The sequence below is a fragment of the Ambystoma mexicanum genome, chromosome 10 (genome assembly GCF_040938575.1).
Source record: "Ambystoma mexicanum isolate Mex_15411 chromosome 10, UKY_AmexF1_1, whole genome shotgun sequence".
Taxonomy (NCBI): Eukaryota; Metazoa; Chordata; class Amphibia; order Caudata; family Ambystomatidae; genus Ambystoma; species Ambystoma mexicanum.
This window is the reverse complement of record NC_090932.1, coordinates 1094440455-1094465982: the sequence shown is the minus strand read 5'-3', so window position 1 is coordinate 1094465982 and position 25528 is coordinate 1094440455. Positions and strand designations below refer to the sequence as shown.

Genomic DNA, 25528 nt, shown 5'->3' with positions numbered 1-25528 from the left:
GGGGCTTAATTCCCTCTCCCTGAGGAGGGCAGCCACTGATCTCTTTTACCCAGACATTCTGGACTAAAAGTTGGCGGGTGCCGCTCGGCAAGTCCCCGGAGTCGCAAATACTCCTGTGTTCTGAGGCATTTGTGGTCCTTTCGGTTCCTTGCTGGTCCTCGGCCTACTTACCCCCTCACTGGTGGGAGGTTAGCGGGTATAGTAGAGGCCACCAGAGTTCTGTGGCGTGATAGCTTTCACCCCAATGTACTAGAGTTCATCCCTTCAGAGGTTTCAGTTTATTGGTCCCAATCAGCCTCTTCCAGAGCGAGAGCCGGTCTAGTTCATCATGGCTGAGGCACCTACCGACCAAGTGTCCACGAAGAAGGACATTGCAGCCTTGCTTCAGGAGATCACGGGGATCCGGGCCGATATAGGGGGCACGCTGGACACTTTGGAGAAGCTGGTCAACAAGATTGACGACCGACTACTTACCTTGGAAACAAATCAAACCTCTCTTGACACAGTGGAACTTCAAATTGACATGACACTCTCAGAAAGGAATCTGGAGGTGACACTTAAAACAGATAATTTTTAAAATCTTGAGAGGAGAAACAAACTTCATATTTTGGGATCCAGGAGAGCAAGGGTGAAATGGAAAGGGGCCTCAAGGGGACTATTCAGGTGGTGGCCAAGGTGCTGTTGGGTGGTGATAATACTGCAGAGTCCACGTTTGGAAATGTTCACCGCTCTGGAGGAGGAGGCAGGGGCCTGATGTCTGTACTAGCTTACATTACTTTGAAGAAAGGACAAGAATTCTGGAGAAAGCGAGGGAAGAGGGTCCGGTCTCGCTCGGGCCCTCCAAGATAACTATTTTCCAGGACCTTTCTGCTTTCACCCAAGCGAGGAGGAGGATGTGTGCTGCCCTCACTCAATGGTTAAACAAGAAGGGAGTCCGATATCGTTGGGGGTTTCCTTTTTCCATTTCTTTTGAATATGAGGGGCACAAGTATCGGCTGGTTACAGAGGATATCCAGAGAGTCAGGACGCGCTTATGGGCTCCCAGAGGGGCAAGCCCGTGAGGACTCCTCTCATAGTGAAGGTGACCGGGGCGATTGTCGCAGACGGCATGGAAGTTTAATAGAAATGTAATACTCCCCCAAGGGGTGAATCTTGAATTGGTTGGGGTATTGGGAGTTTCTCAATGCAGGTGGCACCCTGGCAGCAGCTGACCTTTTCAGTTATCTTGGGAGTAATGTGGGTTTGAAATATTTTGGGGGTTCTTAGGACTGGTTTAACTGGGGGGTGGGTGTCTACTTAGGTTTGTGGGGTGGATAAGTAGACTATAGTAGGGCGGGGAGGGAGAAGGGTGGTAGAGATGTTACAATGTGGGTGGCGGGTAAACAGTGTGTGGGGGAAGAGAAGGGTTGGCAAACTGAGTAGGGACGTTTTGAGGTGGTCCGGGTAGTTCGGACCCAGACCAATGAAGGTAACTGGGGGGGTGTGGGGGGAGGTGTTGGGGATTGGAGGGGGTGGGGTGGGCACTGGCATGGGGAAGGGGGAGTTATTGGTCAGGCAAGGGGTATGTTTTGAGGCTGCAGTACTTTGTGGACATAATTTAGGAGGGATATGGCGGCGACAGGCGTGCTTCAGGGGGGAGGGTGGATCGCCTGAGGGTTTGTACGTTGCATGTGAAGGGCTTAAACTCAGTGTCGAAACGTTGGCTGGTTTCTAGGGAATTTTGAAGGGTGGGAGCGGATGTCCTGTTTCTGCAGGAGATTAGGTTCTTGCGGGGGAGGAGTGCCCCTTGTGGTATGATTGGGCAGGTATACTGGGCGTCTGGTGACTCCAAGAAGGGCGGGATGGGCATCTTGATCCATAATAGATTGAGGGTGGAGGATGTGATGACATTGAAAAGTAGTGATGGTAGGGCTCTGCTGGTTTTGAGACTGGTTAGGGGAGTGTGTCTCATGTTTGTGACGCTGTATGCTCCCAATCAAGTGCAATTGAGATTTCTAAGGGCAACGCTGAAAGGGTAGTATAAGAGTCGGATGTAGGGGAGCGGACAGAGGAAGTGCGGGTAAAAGAGGAGCTGTGGTAGTTGGAGGAGGTTAAGATTGTTCAAAAGCTTCAGCATCTGCAGCTGAAAGTACTATGAGAAGTGGGATAAAGTTGATGTGCTGCTGGCGGGCCGACTTCGGAGACAACCGACAGAAAGATGGGTAACATCGATACAGGGAACGGAGGGTTGAGTTGAAAAGACCTTGGAGGGATTGTAGATAGATACACGTCCTTTTATGAGGAGCTGTATAGGGGGATGGCTCAGGTGGACGTGGGAGTTCTGGAGGGATACTTGCAGGGGTCTGTCTTCCGGTGCAGAGTCTTGAGGATGCAACAGGTATGGACGGTCCTATAAGGGGGGGGGGGGGGGAGAGAGATTTTGCTGGCCATTCGCCGGCTGAAGCTGGGCAAGGCCCCCGGGGAGGATGGGTATACGTCGGGATTTTATATATCATTGTCGGGGGGTGCTGGTGGCTCACCTAACAAGGTTATTTAATAGTATCTTGCCATTGGGGTGGGACCCTAGTTCTTTTGTGCGGGCTCTTATCTCAGTGATGCCTAAGGAGGGTAGGATGTGATACCCATGGAGGGTAAGGATCCCCTTGCATGTGTGTCCTATCGACCCATCTCGCTTCTTAATATGGATGCAATGATTTGTACCCACGTACTTGCTTCCAATTTGGACGTGCACATTCCTCAACTGGTCCATTCGGACCAGGTGGGATTTATAAAGGGGCGCCAGCGAGCGGACACGTTGTGGAAATCCCCTGCATCTAATCTACTGGGCGAAGGGACAACTACGTTCATCTCCATCAATGTGGAGAAGACTTTTGCTAGAATTGACTGGGCTTTCCTTGAGGCTGTGTTGCACAAGTTTGCTTTGGGGACCAAAGTGATGAATGGGATTTTGGCTTTGTATTTTAATCCGAAAGCATGTGTGGCAGTGAATGGACAGTTTTACCATTGGTTTTGCCTGGGTCAGGGCACGAGACAGGGTTGCTCCCTTTCACCCCTTCTGTCTGCGCTCTCTATTGAGCCACTGGCCCAAAGGTTGAGGGAAGACCTGCGTGTGAAGGGCATTATCGTGGGCAAAGTGGAATATAAATTGAGATTATATGCGGATGACATCCTGCTACATCTTCTGAACCCTCTGGTGTCTACCCGGATTTCGATTGTATTCCCGCAAGGACTCTCCATGTGAATATGGATTGTGATACATATACTCTGTTATGTCTTATTCACTCGGGTGCTCTTAATACAAATACCATTCCATTAACGGGAAACTGATATATCCGAGTCTATGGTCTTGTGTAACCAAATACCTTTCTCAAATAGGTCTTGCTGCATGACCTTCCAATTTGAACTACGATATCCTTGCTCGATTAGGTGAGTCTATTTCCTTTTACATTATTATTTTACGACAATCTAATTCAGACCAGTTTAGTTACCTGGTAATCCTGTATTATTAATTATGTCTACTGACGCACTTGAGTTGCTTTATCATATTGCCATTTGGCTTAGTCTTTGTCAAATACCCATGGACATAGACAACCTTGGACCTTTGTAAACCTGGATGACAAACTTCAAGGATTATTAGATGCGTGTTTACCCTACATAAGCAAATACTGATATTGGTTCACATGTTATACAGATTAATAACAATGGATACAATATTGAGCTCATGTAGGAATCTAAAATACGAGAAACTAAAATCTCATGAAATGTAATAGATTCTAAAAAATTGTGACTAAAATTTGTTTCATCTATTGTTTTAACGACGTCTACTAATGTTTGGTTTTTCAATTTATTCCCTCTTACTGATAATGTAGCCCTTAAACATGAACTACTAATCACCATCAGTCCAAGCAAGGCTTCTGAAGAGGGTATGCCCTTGAAACGCATAAAGCCATAATATTGTGCATCTTGGATTCAAGAATAATATGTTTACTTGATGTGATTAAAAAACATTGTGTATTTTTTGAAATCCACACTCTCTGAAATTCTTTTCTTTTGACATACGAATTTGAAACAAACCTGTATGGAATCATTTACCCTACATTGGTTGACTTCTATTAAGAATCTTTTAACACCATTTTTGGTGGATTGTTGATGGTGTCCGAGGGACGGGAGGATCCGTACTGTTGGATCTTTTTTGTTCTAGGTTTATAACGGGGCCTTTATGCCAAGACGGATTTCCTCCCTTGCACCTCAAATATCTGAAAACCAGTTAGTCTGGCTTACTAATTCTGTTTTAAAACAACGACTTTAATTTAGGTGTGGTCCTATACCCTGGCTTGCCCCTCTGGTGTCTGTTGCTGTGGCAATTGATCTGATTGGGCAATATAGTTTGTTTTCGGGGGGTTGAAGGTTAATATGGGAAAGTCTGTCTTGTTTCCCTTTGACCAGGAGGGAGAACAAGATGCGGAAGGGCTGGCGCGGTTGGGAATGGAGGTGAGAGTGGACCAGCTCTTCTACTTAGGGGTACGGTTCACTCAGTATATACAAGGGATGTATGAAGCCAACTACCCTCCCTTGCTGCAGCAGTTGTTTGCGGACATGTTGAAATGGGAGAGATTTACGATGGGAGAGATTTACGATATCATGGATGGGATACCTTAAAGATGAACTTCCTCACCAGACTGTTGTATCTGTTTTAGATGCTGCCTATTGTGGTGCCTGACTATGTTTAGAGAAGTGAAGGGACGTCTTGTAAAGTTCTTATGGGAATGGAAGACGACAACACAGGTGGCCTACGATGTGTTGGTGTTGCCGAAGGCGAAAGAAGGGGGTGTGGGTTTTCCTGACCTGCGTTTGTATTAAAGGCAGCTCAGCCGAAAGGTCGTAGTACTGCATTTGAGGGAACAGGTGGAGCGTCAATGGGTGGGGGTGGATCATTTCAATCTTCAGTCGGTGAAGGTGGGCGAAAGGTTGAAGGCTCCGAGGGACCAGCTCTCCGGTAGGATAAAGGAGCATCCGATTTTGGGGGTCGTGTGGAATATTGACAGAAGGGATCGAGATGTTAGGGGTTATGACTTAGCCCTCTCCTTTTGAGCCATTTATGAGCCCCTGGGGTGAGGGAGCTTATCTCGAATTTGGAGGTTTCAGAGTTGGTTGGAGGCGGGCTTGACAAGAGTCAGACAGTTGTGGAAGGATGGGCAGTTTCTCACAATCTCGGAATTGGAAGAGGCCGTGGGTATTGGGAAGTTTTTCTTAACTGCAACTGAAGGGGGTAATTACGGCAGAAGTTCAGAGGGTGCAGGTTCAGCAGTAATTCACCCGAATGGAGAAAGTTCACAACTCTAGAACGGAAATTAAGGGCTTGATCTCACTGTTACATGGTGCCCTGGTGGAGGCAGGTAAGGGGAGTACTGATAGACTTCGGTGCAGGTGGGAAAGCGACCTGGGCTTGGAATTGGACAGGGGTTTGTGGCACAAACTGTGTTTTAGGGCATTTAAGGTGTTGACTGCCTGCCAATACAAGCTACATGCCATTAAGCTATTACATAGATGGCAGTATGGTCCGGTTCACCTTTCTAAAATATTTGTTGGGGAATGTCCATGTTTGCACGAGTGTGGTGTGCGGCTGATTATTGGCATATGTGGTGGGTGTGCGAGAGGGTGCAGGTCTTCTGGGACAGAGCGCATCGATGGCTAAAGGAGATTATGTGGTGTCCCGCAACCGTACCCAGTTACTGTGCTGTTTGGTGTGGAGGAAGTTGAGGGGGATGTCTGGGGGTTAACGCACCTGTTGGCGGCTAGGGCATCCTTGGCTATGCACTGAAGAGGGCATTACCTGGGAAACTGGAGTGGGTCAACACGGCTAAAAACATATATAATGCAAAGTATTACAGCAGCCATGTATGGTCGCGGTGTGGAATTCAAGACGAATGGAGTTGATTTCATAATAATGTATTTCTTATATAGTGCTACAACACCAATAGGTCTCAGAGAGCTGAAAATAACAGAAGACATTATTATCTCTCAGAGTGGTACTCAATTTATCGACCATGGAAGGATGAAAGGCTGAGTTGACCCAGCCGGGATTCGAACCTGCCACAGCAGGCTGCACACAGATATCAGGGGCGAGCGCTTACCTCACTGTGCCATCTGCACGGTTTATGACCTCTTGAGGATTTCTGCTGCGCGAAATGGGGAGAGGTTATGTTTATTGGGGGTTCCCTAGAAGAGGTGGGAGACATGGTATGGTGATGGGCAGTCCCCCATGGGGTTGATCGGTCCCGTTGCCAAAGACTGAGTTTTTGTTTTTTTAATTTTGTTTCTTCAGGTTCTGTATCGCAATGTTGGTGGACTTTTTTGGTGATCAGGGGATGTTTCTATTTTGTTTTGCCTATACCAGTACGGTGGGGGTTCGTGGGGGGTGGGGGGGGCAGAGCTAGGGAACAGATGGGAGTTGTAATGGTTTGACTATTTGTATTGAGCAGGTTGTGTTTGCTTCTTCGCGTTCGTTTTGTAAAAAATGCAAATAAAACTTTGAATAAAAATATAAATAAAAACAGATTGGTTTTACATGGCAAAATAGAGCATTTCTGCGCAGATAAACACACAGCTCTATGATAATCCAAAGCAAACCAAATAGAATGAATATAGAAGAACAAGTTACTTACCTTATCTGGTAACGTTCTTTCGATGGGATGTTCCTCCGACGTATTTCACATCTATGACAGGTAATGACCACAGCTGTGCCGCTTCGGAAAATTTTCGGCAGAGGGCATCCTGCATCGATGGCGTTGATACGTTGTTCCTCGAGAGCCTCGGTCGAGGGTCAACGTCACTGGATGTTATATATAGGACGCACGGCGGCCGTAGCCTCAGTTGTAGTTTTTTTCCCCAGAACACGTGGCACCAATCTCCTGCCAATATGATTGCAGAAAGCCTTGTGGAAACGTAAGCTGCAATCGCATAAGAAATTCTGTAGAGGGGCAGGCTGGGAGGGTGCGATGTGGAATGTGGCTGCTTCACAAATGTTGCGAATAGAACACCCCCTCTGCAGAGCAGTGGAGGCAGACACACCCCTGGTAGAGTGAGCCCATAAGCCCACTGGAGGGTCCTTTCCCACCAAACGGTAACACTCAGAGATCGTCAAAATGATCCATCTAGACAAGGTCTGTTTGGAAACAGCCTGACCCAAATGCCTTCCAGCATAACCAACAAAGAGCTGATCGTCCACTCTGATCCGGGACATCTGTGAGAGATAGAAACTCAAAGCTCTTCTAGTATCCAACCTACGGAGCCTCTCCTCTTCCTTACCAGGATGTGGAGGAGGATAAAACGCAGGAAGAATCACCTTCTAGCTCAAATAGAATGCTGACACAACCTTCGGAATAAAAGAAGGCCGCACCCGCAGGACAACCCTGTCCTTCTGGAACACAGTAAAGGGTGGCTTGGCGGAAAGTGCCTGCAACTCAATCACGCTGCGTGCGGAAGTAACCGCAACAAAAAAATACAGTTTTAAAGGACAACAGTGGCAATGGATAAGAATGTAAGGGCTCAAACGGAGCTCGCATTAGGAACTTTAAAACAAAATTCAAATCCCATCACGACACCTGGAAAGGCGACGGTGGAAACACATTAGTTAGCCCTTTTAGAAACTGAGAAATCAAAGGGATCTTAAAATAAGAACATTCCTCAGACGAGCGATTAAATATGGACAGCGCCGCCAGGTAACCCTTAATGGTACCCACTTGCAGGCCCTTGTTGGATGAAGAAAGCAAAAAAGACCAAACTCAAGGAATGGAACATTGGAAAGGATCCACATTCTGTACCCTGCACCAGTCACAGAACTTTCTCCAACGGCAACGGCACAGGGTTTCGTTGCGGGCCTTCTGGCCGAAAGCAAAACCTCCATCACGTCTTCGGGGAGGTCCCAATCCTTATACCTCAACCTTTCAGATAATAAGCGTGAAGGCTTAAAGACTTGACCTCTGGATGGAGAACCCGACCCCCCTCCCGTGAGAGCAGATCGTCTCGGTAGGGAAGACGGCGGGGAGGGCAGATCGACATGTCTAGAAGGTCCGGGTACCACGCTCTCCTAGCCTATGATGGAGTAATGAGGATCATCCGGGAACCGAACCTCCGTAACCTCCGCAACACTTGCGGAAGGACGGGGACTGGAGGAAACGCATACAGCAGTGGGAAGGACCACTCCACTACGAACACATCCCCCAAGGCCATCCCGAGCCAGCTCCCACTCGTGAGAGACCGTGCTCTGCCTGCTCAGAGCGTCTGCCGCCGCGTTTTCGTCTCTGGCCAGATGAACTGCCGAGATCAAAATTTGCTTCTGGATGGCCCAGTACCAGAGCTGCATCGCCTCCCTGCACAACGGGAGTGACCCTGCCCCCCCCTTTTTTGTTGAGGTAGTGCATGGCCACTGTATTGTCCGTCATAATCAGGACATTCTTCCCCCGTACAGAAGGCACAAAAGCCTTCAGTGCTAGCCTGACGGCCCTCAGCTCTAACAGATTGATGTGGAGTCTGGATTCCGACGGAGACCAACGGCCGATGGCGGTCAACTCGTTGGCATGAGCTCCCCAACCCGTGAGGGATGGGTCAGTCACGATCGTCACCTCCGGCCAAGGTTGCCAAAATGGAGCTCCCTTCGTCAGATTGCCTTCGACGGCCCACCACAGAAGATCCTGTGCGACCGAGGGCGGAATCTGACCAGGGTCTGACATCCTGCCGGAGCACTGCATCTTGAGAGCCCACTGCAGAGATCTCAACCGCAGCCTGGCCTCTGGCACCAGGAAAATGCAGGATGCCATGAGGCTGAGCAACCTCAAGAACTCGAACGCCGGGAGAATATGGGCACGTTGAAATTTGTCCATCTGCAGAATGTGATGAGCCCTCAACTGGGGAGGCGAACACTGCCCCAGGGATGTGTCGAGCACTGCTCTGATGTATTGGAGCCGCTGGGTAGGTGTCAAATGGGAGTTCTTTAAATTGAGGGAGAAGCCCAGCTAGTGAAGGGAGTGGCATGTGACGGACAGATGATCCAGGGCTTGCTCAGGAGAGCGCGCCCTGATCATCCAATCGTCCAGGTAGGGGTAGACGTGAATCCCCCCTTTCCTGAGATCCGCTGCCACCACCACCATCAGCTTGGTGAAGACCCTCGGGGCGGAGGTCCATCCGAACGGCAAGACCCGAAACTGAAAATGCGAGTTGCCAACCGCAAACCTCAGGTACTTCCTCTGCTTGGGATGAATCGGCACTTGAAAGTAAGCATCCCTGAGGTCGAGAGACACCAACCAATCCTGAAGTTGAAGAGCCTGGAGGACTTGAGAAAGAGTGACCATCTTGAACTTGTCCTTCCTGAGGAGCTTGTTCAACCAACACAAGTCCATGATGGGTCTCAATCTCCCCCATCCTTTTTCAGGATCAAAAAATATGGGGAATACCATCCCTTGTTCCTCTCCGCTACAGGCACCAGTTCTATGGTGCCTTTCTCCAGCAGGGTTAGGACCTGGATGCTTCAAAGAGAGCTTCCCCGGTGGATTGTCGTGAGGCCTCTGCCGGAAGGGAAGACAGTAGCCATGGGTTATGATTTCCAGAACCTACACATCTGAAGTAATGCCTCACCGTTCTCCAAGATGCTGCGCAAGTCTGCCCCCAACCGGCGAACCATGGGAAATGGGCTCATGACTGAGCGGATGTGGCAGTGCCTCAGGGCAAAGAGGCAACTGCCCGAGCGGCTTTGGCACCTCGAGTACCTTGCTTTCCACCTCTGGTACTCCTACGGTGGCCCCTTTGACTGGCAGCTCCTCTCGATCTACCAAAGGTAGAGTAATACCGAAAGGAACCTCCCATCCATTGCTGTCCCCTAGGACGAAAAGTCAGAGGTTGACGTATTGCAGCGCTCAAAGACTTTGCTGCAGCTTTGAAGGTCTGCAACCTCTCAAGGCTCTTGTCAGCCTTGCTGCCAAACAGATGGACACCATCAAAGGGCATGTTGAGAAGCCGGGATTGCACATCAGGAACAAACCCAGACTTCCGCAACCACGCAAACCTGAGCATCACGGTGCTCGCAGCCATGGACCGGCTGACAGTCTGCCGTGTCCAAACCAGACTGAACGGATTCACACATGGCATTCCTGCAGTCTTGCACGAGGGCTAGAAAACCATCCCGTTCTTCCCCTTTGGGAATATGCTCAGCTGCCAAAGATGCACAACTCCACAGAGTGTGAGTGAATCTCGCCAAGGCACAGAGAGTTGGCTGCCTTCAAAGCCATACCCCCAGATGAAAATACCTTCTTCGCCCAACCATCAAAGCGCTTATCGTCCCCATCAGGAGGGATGGTAGGGTACGCAGCCTGCTTCATGGGGGACGTAGCCGCCTACACCACCACCGGAGTAGGGTGGGTTGACAAGTAGCAGGTGTCACTACTGGCTGGGCGGTATTTTTTCGGAAGCGACTTATTCACTGCTGGGCGACTCTCCGGAGCAGTCCAAGCCGCTGCCACCCTTCTTTGCAAAGCCATGGCAACACGGGGTCAGTGGGTGGACCTTGGTCCAGAATGTCAGTCAGATCATCCTGATCAAAATCAACAGGTGGAGCAGACCACCCCAAGTATTCAGTCACCCTTGACATGAGACGCCTATAGGAGGATTCGGCATGCGTCCCAGGCCTGCCAAACTACACCTCCGGAGAGGTGTCAAGACCACTGGCGTCATGCAAGGACTGACGGAGTTCCTCCATCTGACTGTGCCCAGACAAAAAGGTCATCAGGGACATCAGGAGGCACAACCATCTCCTCATCAGACCCTCCCTCCACCTCCAAAATATAATCCAAAGGTTGGAACAAATCCAATCTGGGAGGAGGAACAGAGTAGAGCTCAAAAACAGGCCTCAGACTCACTTAGAGCCTTCTTCAGAGTTTCCACAGCCCTGCGGGGCACCTCCGGCAAATCCTCCACAAACGGCGTCGAGGGCATCGGCATTGAACGAGGTGCCGACAGCGTTGACAACTTTGAGGGCGGAGCCCCAAGTGTGTCCCTCGACGGACACGGCACCGATGGCGTTGAAGCCTTCCTCGAAGGCTTCAAAGGTTCCGACGTTCTTGATGGCATGGAGGACCGGGACCTGGATCTGGAACGGCTACGGCGATCTTCCTTGTCCGATCAGGACCTCGACGGCTCCCGATCACGCCGACCGCCCGAGCCCGAAGGCGTATGAGTGGTGGATCGAGCCCGTTCCTTGCCCGCTTCTTTCGAAGACGCGGACGGAACAGTGCTTTGCGATTTGAAAATCGTCAATATCTGCTGGTGGAATACATCCCATTCGGCCCGTGACGAAGACTTGGTGGGACAAGTCAATCGTCTGGCGGAGTCCTCCGACGAGGACGGGGAAGGCAACCAGTGACGGCACTTCCTAGAATGCCTCGAAAAGGCAGAGGAATGGCGGGAACCACTCCGAGACCCCCTGGATTTTCGCCGATGCGGAGTGTCGCCCCTTGAGTCATCAGTCGAAAGCCCAGCAGACTTCGATTTATGGGGCTTAGACACCCTACCTACCTTTAGTTTCTTCTTACGTTCCTGCAAGGCCTTAGCTGTCAGGGACTGGCAATCATCACAGTTGTTGGTGCCGTGGCTTTCGCCGAGGCACCAGAGGCAGATGTCGTGCGGGTCCGTGATGGACATCTTTGAACCGCAGTCCTGACATTTTCTAAAGCCCAACTTTGGGGTAGTAGAAGAAGAAGACATTGCTATCGAAGAGAAGAAATGAGCGCGCCAAGATTCTGAAGCAAGAATAAAATGAACTGAGGCTACAGGTGCCGTGCGTCCTATATATAACATCCAGTGACGTTGACCCTCGACGGAGGCCTTCAAGGAACAACATATCGACGCAGGCGCCCTCTGCCGAAAATGTTCTGAAGCAGCACAGCTGTGGTCATTACCTGTCATAGATGTGGAATACGTCGGAGGACACAATCCCCTCGAAATATAAGTACTGGATTCATGGTTTGACTGAATTGTTAGCCTGTGCTTTCTCCGACAGCCATTACTTTAAAAACACATCGAATTATATAGAGGGATGTGGGTTAAGGGGATAAAAAGGGTGGGGAAAGGTTTGGGGGAGGGGTAATAGCGTAGGGAAGGTGGGGTTTGGGAGGGGACCCCTCCACCCCCACATTGAAAAAAAAAGAAATTCAAAGTGATTTTATTTCCTCCAAGTAATTACTTGGAAGTAATTACAGTCGGAAAAATGACATGGAACCAACTGAATGTGGGTATTACATTTAGTGAGACTCGCACAGGCAGGCCATTTCTCGTTTCCGTGAAATAGTTACAAATGGATTGATATTTTATTTTGGTGACTTCACCAGCATAAAGTTAATGGACCACCTTTTAAGTGATTTTATTTGAATAATGCACAATTTTGATTCCTAATACAGCCTGTTTTTGGTCCCAAAATTGCAGGGTGGGATTGTATACCAGCAGGAGTTCGTTTAGGGGATGAACATAAGCGATGTCTATAATTGAATCCACCAAAAATCCGACAGTGAACCAGGTACTTTTAATAACCAAAACAGTCAAATTCTCTAAGAAACATTTACAAATGGGAAGCAGAAACAGGGCTACCAAAAAAAGGAAAGCCCTGAAACATAGGAAATTGAACCTTGCTTCCACCCACACACACCTTACATTTTCTGATCAATATCACCAGCAGAGCAAGGTCACAGAAATTAGTTTTCATTTTACTGCCTGATCTCAAGAGAAACTTAAAGGTAAAATGCAGTGTTGACTGTGCATTAATAGTTGCAAAACAAATTATAAAAAATAAATGTTTTGGGAGTTTATTTTTATTTGTTTAACAAATCATGCAATGGCAATTGAAACTACTTTTTTACTCCCAAAAATATTTTAAAATATTATTACAAAATCTTATCCAAGTCCTGGCAGCAGCAAAGGCCTCTTGCCCGTAGGTGAAAATCATACTTTACTATCTCATAGATGCAATGAATTTGTTAACTGGGAGACTCAAATGCAAGGAAACACATTTGGACTTTAAAACAGAAACTTACTTTGAGGCTGGCTTTCCCTGAAGGTCCTGGATAAAGTTCTGCCTTTCCATCAAATGTCCTCGGCTCTCCTGGAACACTGGAAGCAGGGTAAGACATTTGTTATAAAAGATTATTCAGAATAATTTAATTAAACTATACAAACATAAAATTGGCAGCCATGCATGTGTAAAAAAAATACCATAACAAAAAATACTATAGAAGAAATTGTAATACGAGATTAAACATTAAAATAGAAATTCTCGGGGAGGCCACCAGGGGGTGCACAGGCAATGGCTGCCTGATTCCTGAGCTCCTCCGGCGGCCAGGTCATAACGGGGTTTAACCCCCCCCGCCTACGGAGTGAAGGTGGGCCGGAACGTGTGGAGAGCACCTGGAGCCCCCGCCGAGCGAAAGAGCTGCGTCTGGGGACCCCGGGAGAGCCGAGATCCGAGGACGCGGCCTCAGCAGCAAGATTGCAGCGGGAGACCTGAGCGGCCGCGAGACGTGGGGAGGAGCCGCGGCCCGCTGAATCAGGCAGTAGGAGAGGGGGAGTTCGCCCTCCGCACCGCAGCGGACCATGGGCCCCCACAGAAGAGGTCCACGCAGCAGGGGCTCATCAGACCCGACGGCAGAGGCGGATGTCCTTCACTCCCCCCGTGGGGGCGACGCAGATCGCAGGCATTGCGCGACCGATTCGGAGGGGGGTGGATTCACCCGGATCGGCCCAGAGAGGCTCCAAAGCCCAGGATCGGGGCAGGGGCCCCGTGTGGACGGAACGCGGATTGCCTGCGGTGGCAGGTGCTCGTCCCTCCCCTTTCTCTGCCGGGACCCGTTGAGAGAGGGGGGAGTGCCTGGAGGGGCCCCCCCAACATCAAACACACACAGGCCGGGTCCGCGGCCCAAACACCCCGGGGCAATCTAAGCGCCCCTCCCCCTTCCTGGAGGACACGAAAGTTACCGAAGGCCCCAAGATCACCGATCTGGATGCGAGGACCCCTGTCTGAGGCTGGCGGGGCGTGTGCCCGCCCAGCGGCGACTCTTGGAGCCCCGTGAGGAGCCACCTAAGTGAAAGAAAGGCGGCTCCCATTGCCCCCCCTGTCCCGGGGGGTGCCCCCATCAGGGAGACACCAGCCGACCCACGGGGCAAGCCAGAGGCCCCCACGGAGGTGGAACACACCTGGCGGAGGGCACGGGGGGCCACCTGATGAATTGGCAAAGAGATTTGCAAAAATACCGCTACCGTGACTCAGGCCCCTACAGAAAAGACCCGTTCCACGTCGGAGAAATGGCCAACTCAGAGGCCTCGGCATCCTCAGCAGAGGCAATGGAAAGGGGCTTTGCATCCATTTTGCAAGAAATAAGAGACATGCGCTCCGACATTGCTCAAAAATTTGAAAAGATGGACCAACGGGTAGACAAAGTTGAGGACAGACTCCTTCAGATTGAGTCCAACCAAGCTTCATCACGAATCCGAGAGATGGAGACTAACATGAGGTTATCTGCCTTTGAGAAGAGGGAGGAGAGGTCGAGGCAAATGGACGATTTTGAAAATAGAGAGCGAAGAAACAACCTCAGATTTTTTGAAGTCCCGGAGGAGGAGGGGGAGACGGAGAGGGAGGTCACCCGAAAGGTGAGGAACATAATCTCCCTCTTCTTCGAAGAGATGACCACTGAACTTTTTGACCAGGTGCACAGAGCGGGAGGACGGGTAGTGGGCCCGCGATCGATTCTGGTCCGGTTCCACTACTATTTGGAAAAGACACGGGTACTGGAGGCTGCCAGAAAAGCCCAGGAGATTACGTATAACAACTCCCAAATCTCCATTTTTCTAGACCTCTCCGCATACACATTGGCTAAATGCAGGATGTGTCGCCCCCTCACACACATGCTAAAAGAGAAGGGTATACGATATAGATGGGGCTACCCCTTCTCCCTAACTTTCGAATACCAGGGCCAGCGGACGTTGATCACAGAGGAAGATATCAAGGGAGCCATCCAGGATGTGTTGGATCCAAAACCCCAAAGGGAACCGACCGGGCCGGTCAAGGGCGGAGCAAACGTCCGGGCCCATCGGGAGAAAGAAGGAACAAATCTGGGGCACGGAAATTTAGGAAGATAAGCACACCCTCCCCAGCAAAAGAGGGTTTACGGGATGACTGGGAGCTGAACACCAGGGGTCCCAGTCAATGCAGCTAAGAGAGTGAGGACCTTTGGGATGACCGACGTGAACTGAACACCTATTGGGCGAAGATCTGGAAAAGCTGAGGCCGAGGCGGAAGCCGACGTCCCCTTGGAAAGCAAACACAGGGGGGTCAACAGAAGGGGCTCATAATAATGGGAGTTGCAAAAATCGCCTGGCCGAGAGGGGCAGGCTGGTGGTCCGGCCTAAATGCCAGAAATGGCGGAACTATCTGGCCGGACGCCGGGGGTGGGGGTATGCAAATTAGTTGGGATTTGTTTGCTTGGGAGGGGGTTTTGGGGTCAGTTGGGGAAACGTTGCTTAAGTGTCCAAACAGTGTGCCATGGGAAGCGAAAAGGGAGAAACGATGCAAAGTTGTTGACCATTAGAGCGGGAGACAGATTATGGCTGATAGCCAACCGGCCCTGGGTGTGGGTACCCTGAATGTGCGGGGGCTGAACACACCCACGAAAAGATCTCTGCTTTGCAGAGAGTTCAGGAGGGCGAAATTAGACCTGCTTTTCGTGCAAGAAACCCACTGGGCTAGAGGGAAAGAACCCAAGTTGCGAGGGGGGGGGGGGAATCTAGGAGGTCTTCCAAGCATCTGAGAGGGTTAAAAAGAGAAGGGTGGCCATACTGGTGGCTAAGGGAATAGGGTTTGTGAAGGAAGCAATCTTGAAAGATCCAGAAGGCCGATTTTTGTTGGTACGGGGCTCCATACAGGGTTCCCCCCCTTAACTTGGCGGCAGTTTACAGCCCGAACGAAGGTCAAACCCATTTCTGGGAAGAAGGGATAGGCTGATACCGTTCGTGCAGGGCCCGCTGGTGGTAGGGGGTGATTTTAACATGGTCTTAGACCCAACCATGGATAGGAAACGGATGGGCCCTCTAAACCCCAAACCCGCGGATGAAGCCATGGCTCAATCCTTTTGGAGGGTGAACGAGGACCTGGGCCTGATGGATACAATCCCTACCCCCAGAACAGGGACCCCCGCCTTCACCTACTAATCAGCCATACATAGTTCGTTTTCTAGGATAGATTATGTCCTTGTGGATGAGCTACTTCGTCCGTATGTAGCAGGCTATAGGATAGACCCAGTCCCCTGGACAGACCACGACTTGGCCCGAGTCACCGTAGAGATGGGTTGGTGCAGGGAACAGAGGGCGTTGGTCGTGTAATGACGCCCTATTAAAAGATGATTTCCTCGCTCAGGAGATCTTGGACTCCATAACAGAATTCTTTGAGCTTAATGACAACGCGGAAGTGGCCATGCATACGCTTTGGGACGCCTTTAAGGCCACCATACGAGGGATCCTTATAAAAATAGGTGCCCAGAAGAAAAGGGAGAGCGAAGCCCAGGAGAAATCCCCGAGAGAAAAAATAACCCGTCTCCAACCGGGGGGTTCCCCAGGGCAATCCCTAGAGCGAGTTAAGGTGGCTGCACTGGAAGACTACAGGCCCCAGTTAAAAGATTTACTTTTACACAAAACGGAGCGGAGCCTCCAAATGGTAAAACACAAATGTTATGAGAAGGGGGAAAAAGCGGATAGGATCCTAGCCTGGAAGTTAAGGGAGGTCCAGAGAAGCAGGTGGGTGAAGGAGGTGAGGAACGCACAGGGGCACCTTGGTTGTGACTCTCCCCATATCGGAGGGGCTTTTCGCCAATATTATAGATCCCTCTACTAATCCGAATATGACAGGGACGATACCCAGATAGAAAACTTCTTGAACTCGATACAGATCCCAGCCCTCTCAAGGGAGATGTCAGAGGGGTTGGAAGGCCCGGTAACCAAGGATGAGGTGGACAAGGCGATTAGTGGGATGAAGGCGGGAACTTCCCCTGGGGAGGACGGCTTTACAGTCTTCTTTTACAAGAGATTTCGCTCCACCCTGGCCCCATACCTGGTGAAAGTCTTTAACGCCGTGCTGGAGGGGGAGCATCCTCCCTGAGTCCATGATGGGGGGCCGTGATAGCGGTCTTGCCAAAAGAAGGAAAGGATCCAGCGGAGTGTTCCTCCCATCGCCCCATATCATTGTTAAATACAGATGTTAAGATCCTGGCTAAGGTGGTGGGGAGGCGGTTGGAGGGAATAATGCCGAAGCTAGTCCATGGGGACCAGGTGGGCTTCATTAAAGGAAGGCAGGAGTCAGATAACATTCGCAAATCAATAGACCTGCTCCATTATGCTCAAATATCGGAGCTTGACGCATGTATCCTCTCCCTGGACTCGGAGAAAGCCTTCAACAGGGTTGAGTGGCGCTATATGGAGCTCCTCCTCCACAGAATGGGCTCCAGAACTCACATCATGAGCTGGATAACTGCCCTCTACAGAGCCCCTACGGCAAGGGTACAGGTGAACAGGGGGTTGTCTGAATCGTTCCCCCTCTCCCGAGGGACGAGGCAGGGGTGTCCACTCTCCCCCTTGATATATGTTCTCACGATGGAGGCACTGGCAATAGCGGTTAGAGCTTACCCGGAGATTAAGGGTATTAGAAGGGGCGAAGTCGAATTCAAGCTCTCTCTGTTTGCGGACGATGTTCTGGCCTATCTAGTGGACCCGGGCTCCTCGCTCCCCCCCCCCCCTTCCTGACCCCGGTGTCAGCATTTGGACACTTCTCTGGCCTGAAAATAAACACTGCAAAATCTGTCTTGCTTCCAATGAGGACAATAGATCCATCCTTGGACCCCCTGGTCAGGTTTCACGGGATTAGGGTGGAAACTGTCGCTATGAGAAATTTGGGGGTGCTTCTCACCAGAGACCTATCGAACTTGGGAGCAGCTAACTACGGCCCCATGTTGGCTGCGATTTTTTGTGAGTTGAGGAGATGGGGAAAGATGATCCTCTCATGGTATGGCCGAATGACTGCAGTTAAAATGAACATATTGGCACGGAACTTCAAAGATCTACAAAATGGGGTTCGGGACTTTATATGGCAGGGGAAAACCCCAAGAACTTGAAGGGCCACACTGACTTTGCCAAGGGAGGAGGGGGGGGATTTGGGTTACCGGACTTTCACCTTTACTACTGTGCTGCCCAACTGCGCGTTCTCCTGGAGCATATGAAAGGGGGCCTGAGAACGTACTGGACATATTTGGAGGACATGGATGCCCACCCTCTAAAGGTCCGGGACCTCCTATGGGGGCCTCGCAGGACGATCCCGATGCACTTACGATCCCATCCGACCTTGGGAGTCCTCTGGGACATCTGGAGAGAGAGCCCCCTAACCGCTCCGCTCACCTCACCACTCTGCCGTCTCCGATGTCCTCTCTCTGGGGCCATCCCATTAACCTGGGAAGGAAAGGGTTCAGGCACTCCCAGTCCTGGTCAGACATGGGAATGGAGTGGGCTGGGCAGATGTTCAGAGAGGGCGAATTTCGATCATACGAGGACACTTGTAAGTGACAAGGGTCACTTACCATCTTTGAATACCTCTGCCTGAAGGGCATCCTCTGTGACCAAGCATGGGGCCCAAACCTGAGGAGACAGTTGACCCCCTTCGAGAAGCTCCTCGACGGACTCCAGGAAAGGAGCGGTATCAAGCATATACGGAATTTTAAATACTTACAATCTTCAAGGTAGGAGGAGCTTTCGCTTGTTTTGGAACGACCTGGCAGGGGCAGTGATCTCGGAGGATGCCTGGGCCAGAGTATTCAAAATTGCATTTCACTGGGACCTATTTACCTCTGACCTGGAGCATAACTTTAAGATGTTACAGGGGTGGCACAGAGACCCCATAAAACTGTCAACGATGTTCCCGGGGGTGTCTCCGAGGTGCCCGAGGGGATGCGGGCAGATGGGATCCAGAGCCCATATGTGGTGGCACTGCCCGAAAGTACAGGCCTACTGGGAGTCTGTAAGGGACTGGATGTCATGATGCCTACCCCCGGGCATCCGGATCGAGTCCATCAGCCGCGGGAGCAGGCATCCAGATACTCATTAAAACCCCCCAACAGCCCCGGCTGGGGGCTGTTTGGATTCAGTCCTGGCGCCTTAGGCGCCAGGCTCATCATAGAAATCAGTCCTGGCGCCATAGGCGCCAGGCTCATAGACTTTACTTACTTTATGCAGACCATGCTGCAAATGAGTCCAAGCCAACGTGAGGCCTGGATGGGACTATTTTATTACAGGGACTATTTTTTACTCGGGTGTGGTTCTGGGGATCTTCTTACCTGGGACTACTTTGCAGGCTATTTAAACCACGCCTGAACAGCAGCTCATGCTTCCGTGTTATTCTGCATCCAGCAGCGTAACGCTCACCATGTCTGCAAGTCAGCATCCAGTCTTCTGCCACGCCCGAATCCGGAGCTCCTAGACAAAAGGAAAAGAAAGGAGAAGAGGTTAGATCACGGACATTATTTGATTCTTTACCCGATTCCAGACCCAGCACATCTCCGAGCTTGGAAAGGACATTATTTCAGCACGCGTCGCTTCGCCAGCAGCAGTGCCGCGTTATACTCACTAGTCCACTGCATCTTTCAACTTGCCGCTGCCTCCATTATTTTCTTCGTCGAAACCCAGCACCTGAGGGGAAAACAAAAGGAATAACAAGGTGAGCCGAGAAAGCCGACAAAGAATCTCTTTGCCACCATAGGCTTACCTGCTTTACCACCGGAGGTATTATCCTTTAATTCGCTGCATCTTTCTATGCCGCACCTATAAAGGGAGACAGCAAGTTAAACTCATGCAACTTTTACCGGACAGTGTTTGGTAATACAGACTCTTACCTGAACGCCATGAGCTGCCTCCAGGCAATATTCTTTTGGACCCAGCTGCAACCTAACGAGGGAATGGAACAAGAGTGAACATTGGGCATATTGAACTCTTTGAACTTTATAGACACTGGAGTCAATATTCCTCCGGACCTCCTCCTGTACCTTCAAACCAGTGAAGTAACTGGTATCTACGCGCCCCTGCATGCCATGCAGGATGGAGAGCTCATCATTTAAAAACATACCGTGAGGTTACCAAGTGGGGATATCGGAGGCAGAGAAAGAGAACAGTTTGGGGGGGGGGGATATCACTAAAGTCCACGGGTGGCTAAATCCCTTTCTCCACTTGCAGGAGAATACTTCTACGAGTCCAGCGACAAGATTAGGCGGGCCAGTCCAGACTGTCATCTCTTCACTACGCATCACGTTGGTGGAGACTGCAGCTGTCTGGGTCCAATCAACGCCCCTGTGGGAACCAGGTGAGCGTAACACTGGATAGCGGAAGCTACAGAGGACCGTCTGCCACTTAATCCCCTAACGATGTTGCTGGGCCTCCCCCCCGGAGGAGACGGAGTTGTATCGATATCCAAAAATGTGGGAAACCATGCTGAGGGCGGGCAGAGTAGCACTGGCCCAGAGATGGAAGGGTCCAGAGGCCCCCTCAAATGAGGACTGGCTGGAAAAATTGAAACATGTTTTTGATGCAAACTGACTGCCATGGTGAATAATGACACTAGTTCATTCCTTACAAACTGGTATGGAGTGCAGCAATGCTGGGGATTGGATGTTCACTGATCCCGAGGAACGGTCCTCGCTCCTGACGGTGACGGGACTAGACCTGAAGTGCGGGTCAGCCCGACCTGGGGACTGGCGGCGACGAGTCAGCAGGTGACATGGTCACGAATCGCATCATCTCCGAGGCTTAGGAGACGGAGGTAACAATGGGAGCCTCCCGTGGCAGGGGCACTGAACTGGACACAGGGGTGGGGTGGGGGATGGGTTTGGGGCGGGTTGTGTGAAGGGAGAGGGGGGCAAGGGGTTTCTAAGTTCCTTTATTGTTTGTTATATAAAAAATCCAATAAAAACTAAAGTTTTTAAAAAAAATTGAAATTCTCATGACGCAGTACATACATGATATTCAATATATCAGACCATCATACAATTTCAAACCAAGGAATTTCGTTTTCCAGCACATACTACTATAAAGAAAAAATAAAATATGAATATTTAGCCATCTCAATCTGGAGTACTCTTATCCCTTAAGCAGTTCTTAAAAACCTGAATAATGATCAGGCAACTAAAGGGGTCTCAACGCTTAAGTAATAACAGTGCTGGCTTACAATGTCTAAAATTCCTCGACCTCAGTAGCAGAGTTACAAAATATTTGCAGAGCCCCCGCATACAGCTGAAGTGTGGCTTGATACTCCAATGCCATCGGAGATCGAGATGGGCCGACAGTGCTCCAGGAGGGGAGGGAGAAATCTGTATCCTGTCTGGGATGAAAGCAGAGCTGTTACTTGCATTGTGGGCTACAGTGGTCCAGTCGGTGGCATGTGACGTGTGCACCCCGCCAGGCCAGAGTGCGGGGGCTGTTAAGGGTGTTGCTAGGTCTGGAAAAGACCTGGGGCTAGCTAGCCTTTTGGTTGTAGCCCCCGAGCTCCTATCCGGGGGTACAACCAAAAGACCCGGGGCTAGAGCCCCCCCCCCCATCCCCCAGCCACCCGCTAGCAACACCTCTGGGGCTAAGAGATGGCAGAGCTGAATAAGCCATTCTGTGAGACTCACTGGAGGCAACCCCTCACCGTGGACAAAGGCAGTGGCGCCAACACAGTGAAGAAGAGTGCCCTGTACCACCATCGAAGAGCACGGGAAAAAGGGTTGTGTCCCCACTTGGGAGCCTGTGGGCGCTCCTCCTGGCGACAATGTGAGAGCAGTAGTGTACGGCCCACTTAGTGGGGAAGTGCAGGTCACCGAGTGTCTGGTCCTGCTGAGGGCCCGCGCGTTGCCCACAGATAGCCACGATTACTTGCAAAGTTGAACAAAGTACTGCTTAATGACCCATGTGAGACTGCAAAAGGCCTGTCTGGAAATTCATAACTCTGTTCAGCCACTACCAAATGAAGCTAGGTGGACACTAAAACTCGGCTCAGAAGCAATACATTGTACAAAGCATGAGAAGTAGTTGCGGAAGTAGAAGGCATACCACTGGAAATACCACCATGTGACAGTGCATTGACCAGGAGTTGACTTTAAAAGCCCCAGGTGGGCCACCAGTCCGGTAAGTCACTGGGCCCCCCACCCTGCTGAAGTGCTGAATCTGGAGGCAGCAGCAGTGGGCCGAGAAGAAGAGCCCGGAAGCAGAGTAGCCCAATAGTTGAGAAAAGGGCTCTGGAGTGTATTGAAGAAGCGGAGCAGTCGGTGAATGTGGTGGAGAGGCACGGCATTCTGCGAGAAAATTCCACATGTGCTATCCAGGCCCTGCAGCATTTCAGGAGAGTCCTGACGAAGGAGAGGGGGGAGATGGTGGGTAAACCGTAGGAGGGAGCTGAAGAAGGGTCGCAAACTCCAGCCACCTGAACTGGATTATCTCCAAACAGCCCGTTAAGATGAGTAGAAGTTTCCCTCAAGATAGATGGGGATGCAGGTTCATACTCATGCATCGAATAATTAAGACAACTCAATAGTTTGGCAAAGTGAGTCAGTTTAATGACAAGTTCATAAAACTGGGAGTACAACGAACATCAGCAATCGCTTGACCTTCTCGCTCTTTACTTTCAGAAAAAAAATAATATTTATAACAAAAACTTGTCATTGCTGACGTACAACCTGCGCACGTACTATGTCATTCTACGTGGCAACCTTAAAAACCTAACATGCAACGTGATTGGCTATAGGAAGGTAACTTAAATAGGTACTATATCTGTATATGGTAACGGGGAGAGGGGATTGGATAATCAATGTCAGGTAAGGAAACAAAGCCCTTGTCACGCTCACCTGGTCTCCACGGGGGCGTAGCACGTGGCTGCATGAATGATGTCTGCACTGGCGTGGTAATGCGCATGTTGATGCTTGCTGCGACTTCTCCCTTGTCATCACCCCCACGAGGCGTTTGTCTTAGAGTCTTGTAAGCTAGGCTCTCTGCCCTGAAATCTAGCAGGGGCGCAATTAACACAGTCTTTCCCTGGATCGAGTTACTTCACTGATCCGGTGAGTGGTTGCCGCGTCTTGGAGAGCTGGGTCAAACAGGTAAGTCTCTATGCCAATGGTTGCTTGGTATAGGTGTTTGAAGTCTTTATTCCCCAAGTCCTTTCTTGATCTGTGTTTTTGTCTTTGCTTTCAGGCGCGGTCTCGAGCGGATTTTGAATGTAGGATCAACTTTTCCTAAGATGCTGAGCAGGTTTCCTTCAGGTGAGTAGAAGCGCAAGAGTGTGGCGCTGAATGTCTGAATAACTATTTTTCTCTTTCGTGCGCGACTAACCTGCTGTTTCTTTTCCTTCTTTGCAGAAGCGGCGCGGAACCGGAATAAAGAATGGAAGAACCGCTCTGAAGATATTCCGGAAGAATACTGACCCCAGGTGAGTATTAGATGCCTGAGCGGATACCTTCCCTTCAGCTGGTGCGGAGGTCCGGGGAACGGCTGAAGGAGCAACCGATGGATGGAATGCTGCAGGTAGGGCCTTTGCTGTTGTACTGACTTCGTTTTCTCTGGTCTTTCTTCTTCCAGGTACCGATGGATGGGTTTCAGGATGGGCGTGGCTGTAGCAGTTCGAGGACAGGACAGACATGGTGAGCGTTACGCTGCAGAAGTGCAGAATAACGCGAAGCGTGTTTTGCCTGCAGGGCGTGGCTTAAATAGCCTTGCAAGTAGTTCCAGGTAAAGTAGTGCCTCAGCCACACCCTGGGTAAGCAGAAAGGCTCAGCCTCACTAGACTGAGTAAGTAGTTCCATGCAATTTAACCCATTTTATGAGCCTGGTGCCAACGGCGCCAGGACAGAGTCCAGGAGGTTCTGGGACACTCCCTTGGGGCTTGATAAGTCCTTATGGGACTCAGTGACTGTGGTGGGCCCATCGGATCCGGGGTTTTTGAGGAGCACGAACCATGACAGCCCTCCCTTCAAAAGGGCCACTATGAATGTCACTAAAAGTAGGACATCTCATTGGCTCTACTCACTATAGGACCCTAGGTTACATGGTCCAATATGATTGGGTTGGCATCAACCCCACTCATACTTTTCCACCTAAATCTAGCAGCACGCAGAAAGAACATCCAGGTGCAGATAAGCTCGTCTGCACCCCAGCTTCCCACCAATTATGCTACAATCAATCATCACCTCAGTAGTCGTGTGTCAATTACTTCTTTGTAGTTTGGCTTCAAGTCTGTTCTGTGCTCTGAGAACTTTGAGTATGGGCATGGTGGGGATCCATCCGTAGGTGTGAAAGTCTCACTCTTCCAGCCAGTCTTTGTCACGTGACTGGACACCGTGAAATTGGCTTCTCTACATGTCTTTTCGTACATTTGATTTAATTCTACCAGTTCTCTGACGTCTGGGGCTTATCTTGACCTTTCTGGACGGGATCCTCTGTTCTCGTCTTACTGCGACACACTCCATTTGAGGCCTTTTGTAACCTTTGTTCAATTCTGGTCATATGGGCAGTGGACTTGCATTCATACATAAAGTGCTTTTTGAGGTATATACTTGTAAACGTTGATGCAATTTATTGACTATTAAGCATAAGCTAGCTCCACAATTTCTTTGCCTTTTGCAGTTACTTGCATCTGTACACGTTTAAACTATCTAAATATCTTCATCATGTATATGGCATAAGTTTCTTCATCTTGAGCCCAAGCTGTCACTTATCCGTGGTATCTTCTTCATATTTTGTCTCTTCAGGATTCTTAGGTCATTAGATCTTCTATATGCACGGCAGTCCGATTTCTTATGATGTCACCATTCATCTTCCTTCATCATCTTCTTTGCTTTTTCGGGTATTTAATTCAAACAACCTTCATATTGTCAATTGACTATTAGACCTGGAGGCTAAAGATGAAGTCTGGTTGAAGATGGAGGATCTGACCTCATCCCACTGGGTGCTGCTGTAACTGGCAAGCAAAGTTGCGTTTGCTATTCTGGCGAGGTACGCAGCAGAGGTCGCGATACGCTTACCTAGCATAAAAAGTCCTTTGCACTCCTTGTTGGGAGGTGCCTCTGAGGTTGAGAGTGGAACACCAGCTCTCTTTCTGGTAGTGGTCACCATCAGAAAATCTGGCTTGACATGAACCCTAATGTAGAGGGGATCTGAAGGAGAGGGCCTGTAAGATTTTTCCACCTGTGGATTAACCGTTCTAGTAAGAGGTGGTAGACAAGAGACGGAGAGACCCTTTTCTTGATGGACTCCAGGAGTTGAATAGCCTGGCTAACAGAACATCTTCAACAAAGTCTGTCCCCATGGGACTTGATTCTTCAGTGTTTATGCCAAAATGGTGAGCAGCCCTTTTCAGCAGCTCATTGTAGAGAGTTTGGTCTGCAGTAGGGGAAGAGCGACTGCCCTTAGCTATAGAGGGGGTCAACCCTTGACAAGG

The 25528-nt window shown here is 50.1% G+C and overlaps 1 protein-coding gene across 6 annotated transcripts in view; it reads right to left on the bottom strand.

Annotated features, from left to right (window-relative positions):
* DUSP11 (dual specificity phosphatase 11) overlaps positions 1-25528 on the bottom strand; it is a 494978-nt gene that overhangs the window by 139525 nt on the left and 329925 nt on the right. For all 6 annotated transcript variants that reach the window (XM_069618930.1, XM_069618928.1, XM_069618926.1 and 3 more), the window contains one exon: positions 13077-13152. In XM_069618930.1, coding sequence (XP_069475031.1) covers positions 13077-13152 — 76 coding nt within the window. The remainder of the gene's footprint in view (positions 1-13076; positions 13153-25528) is intronic.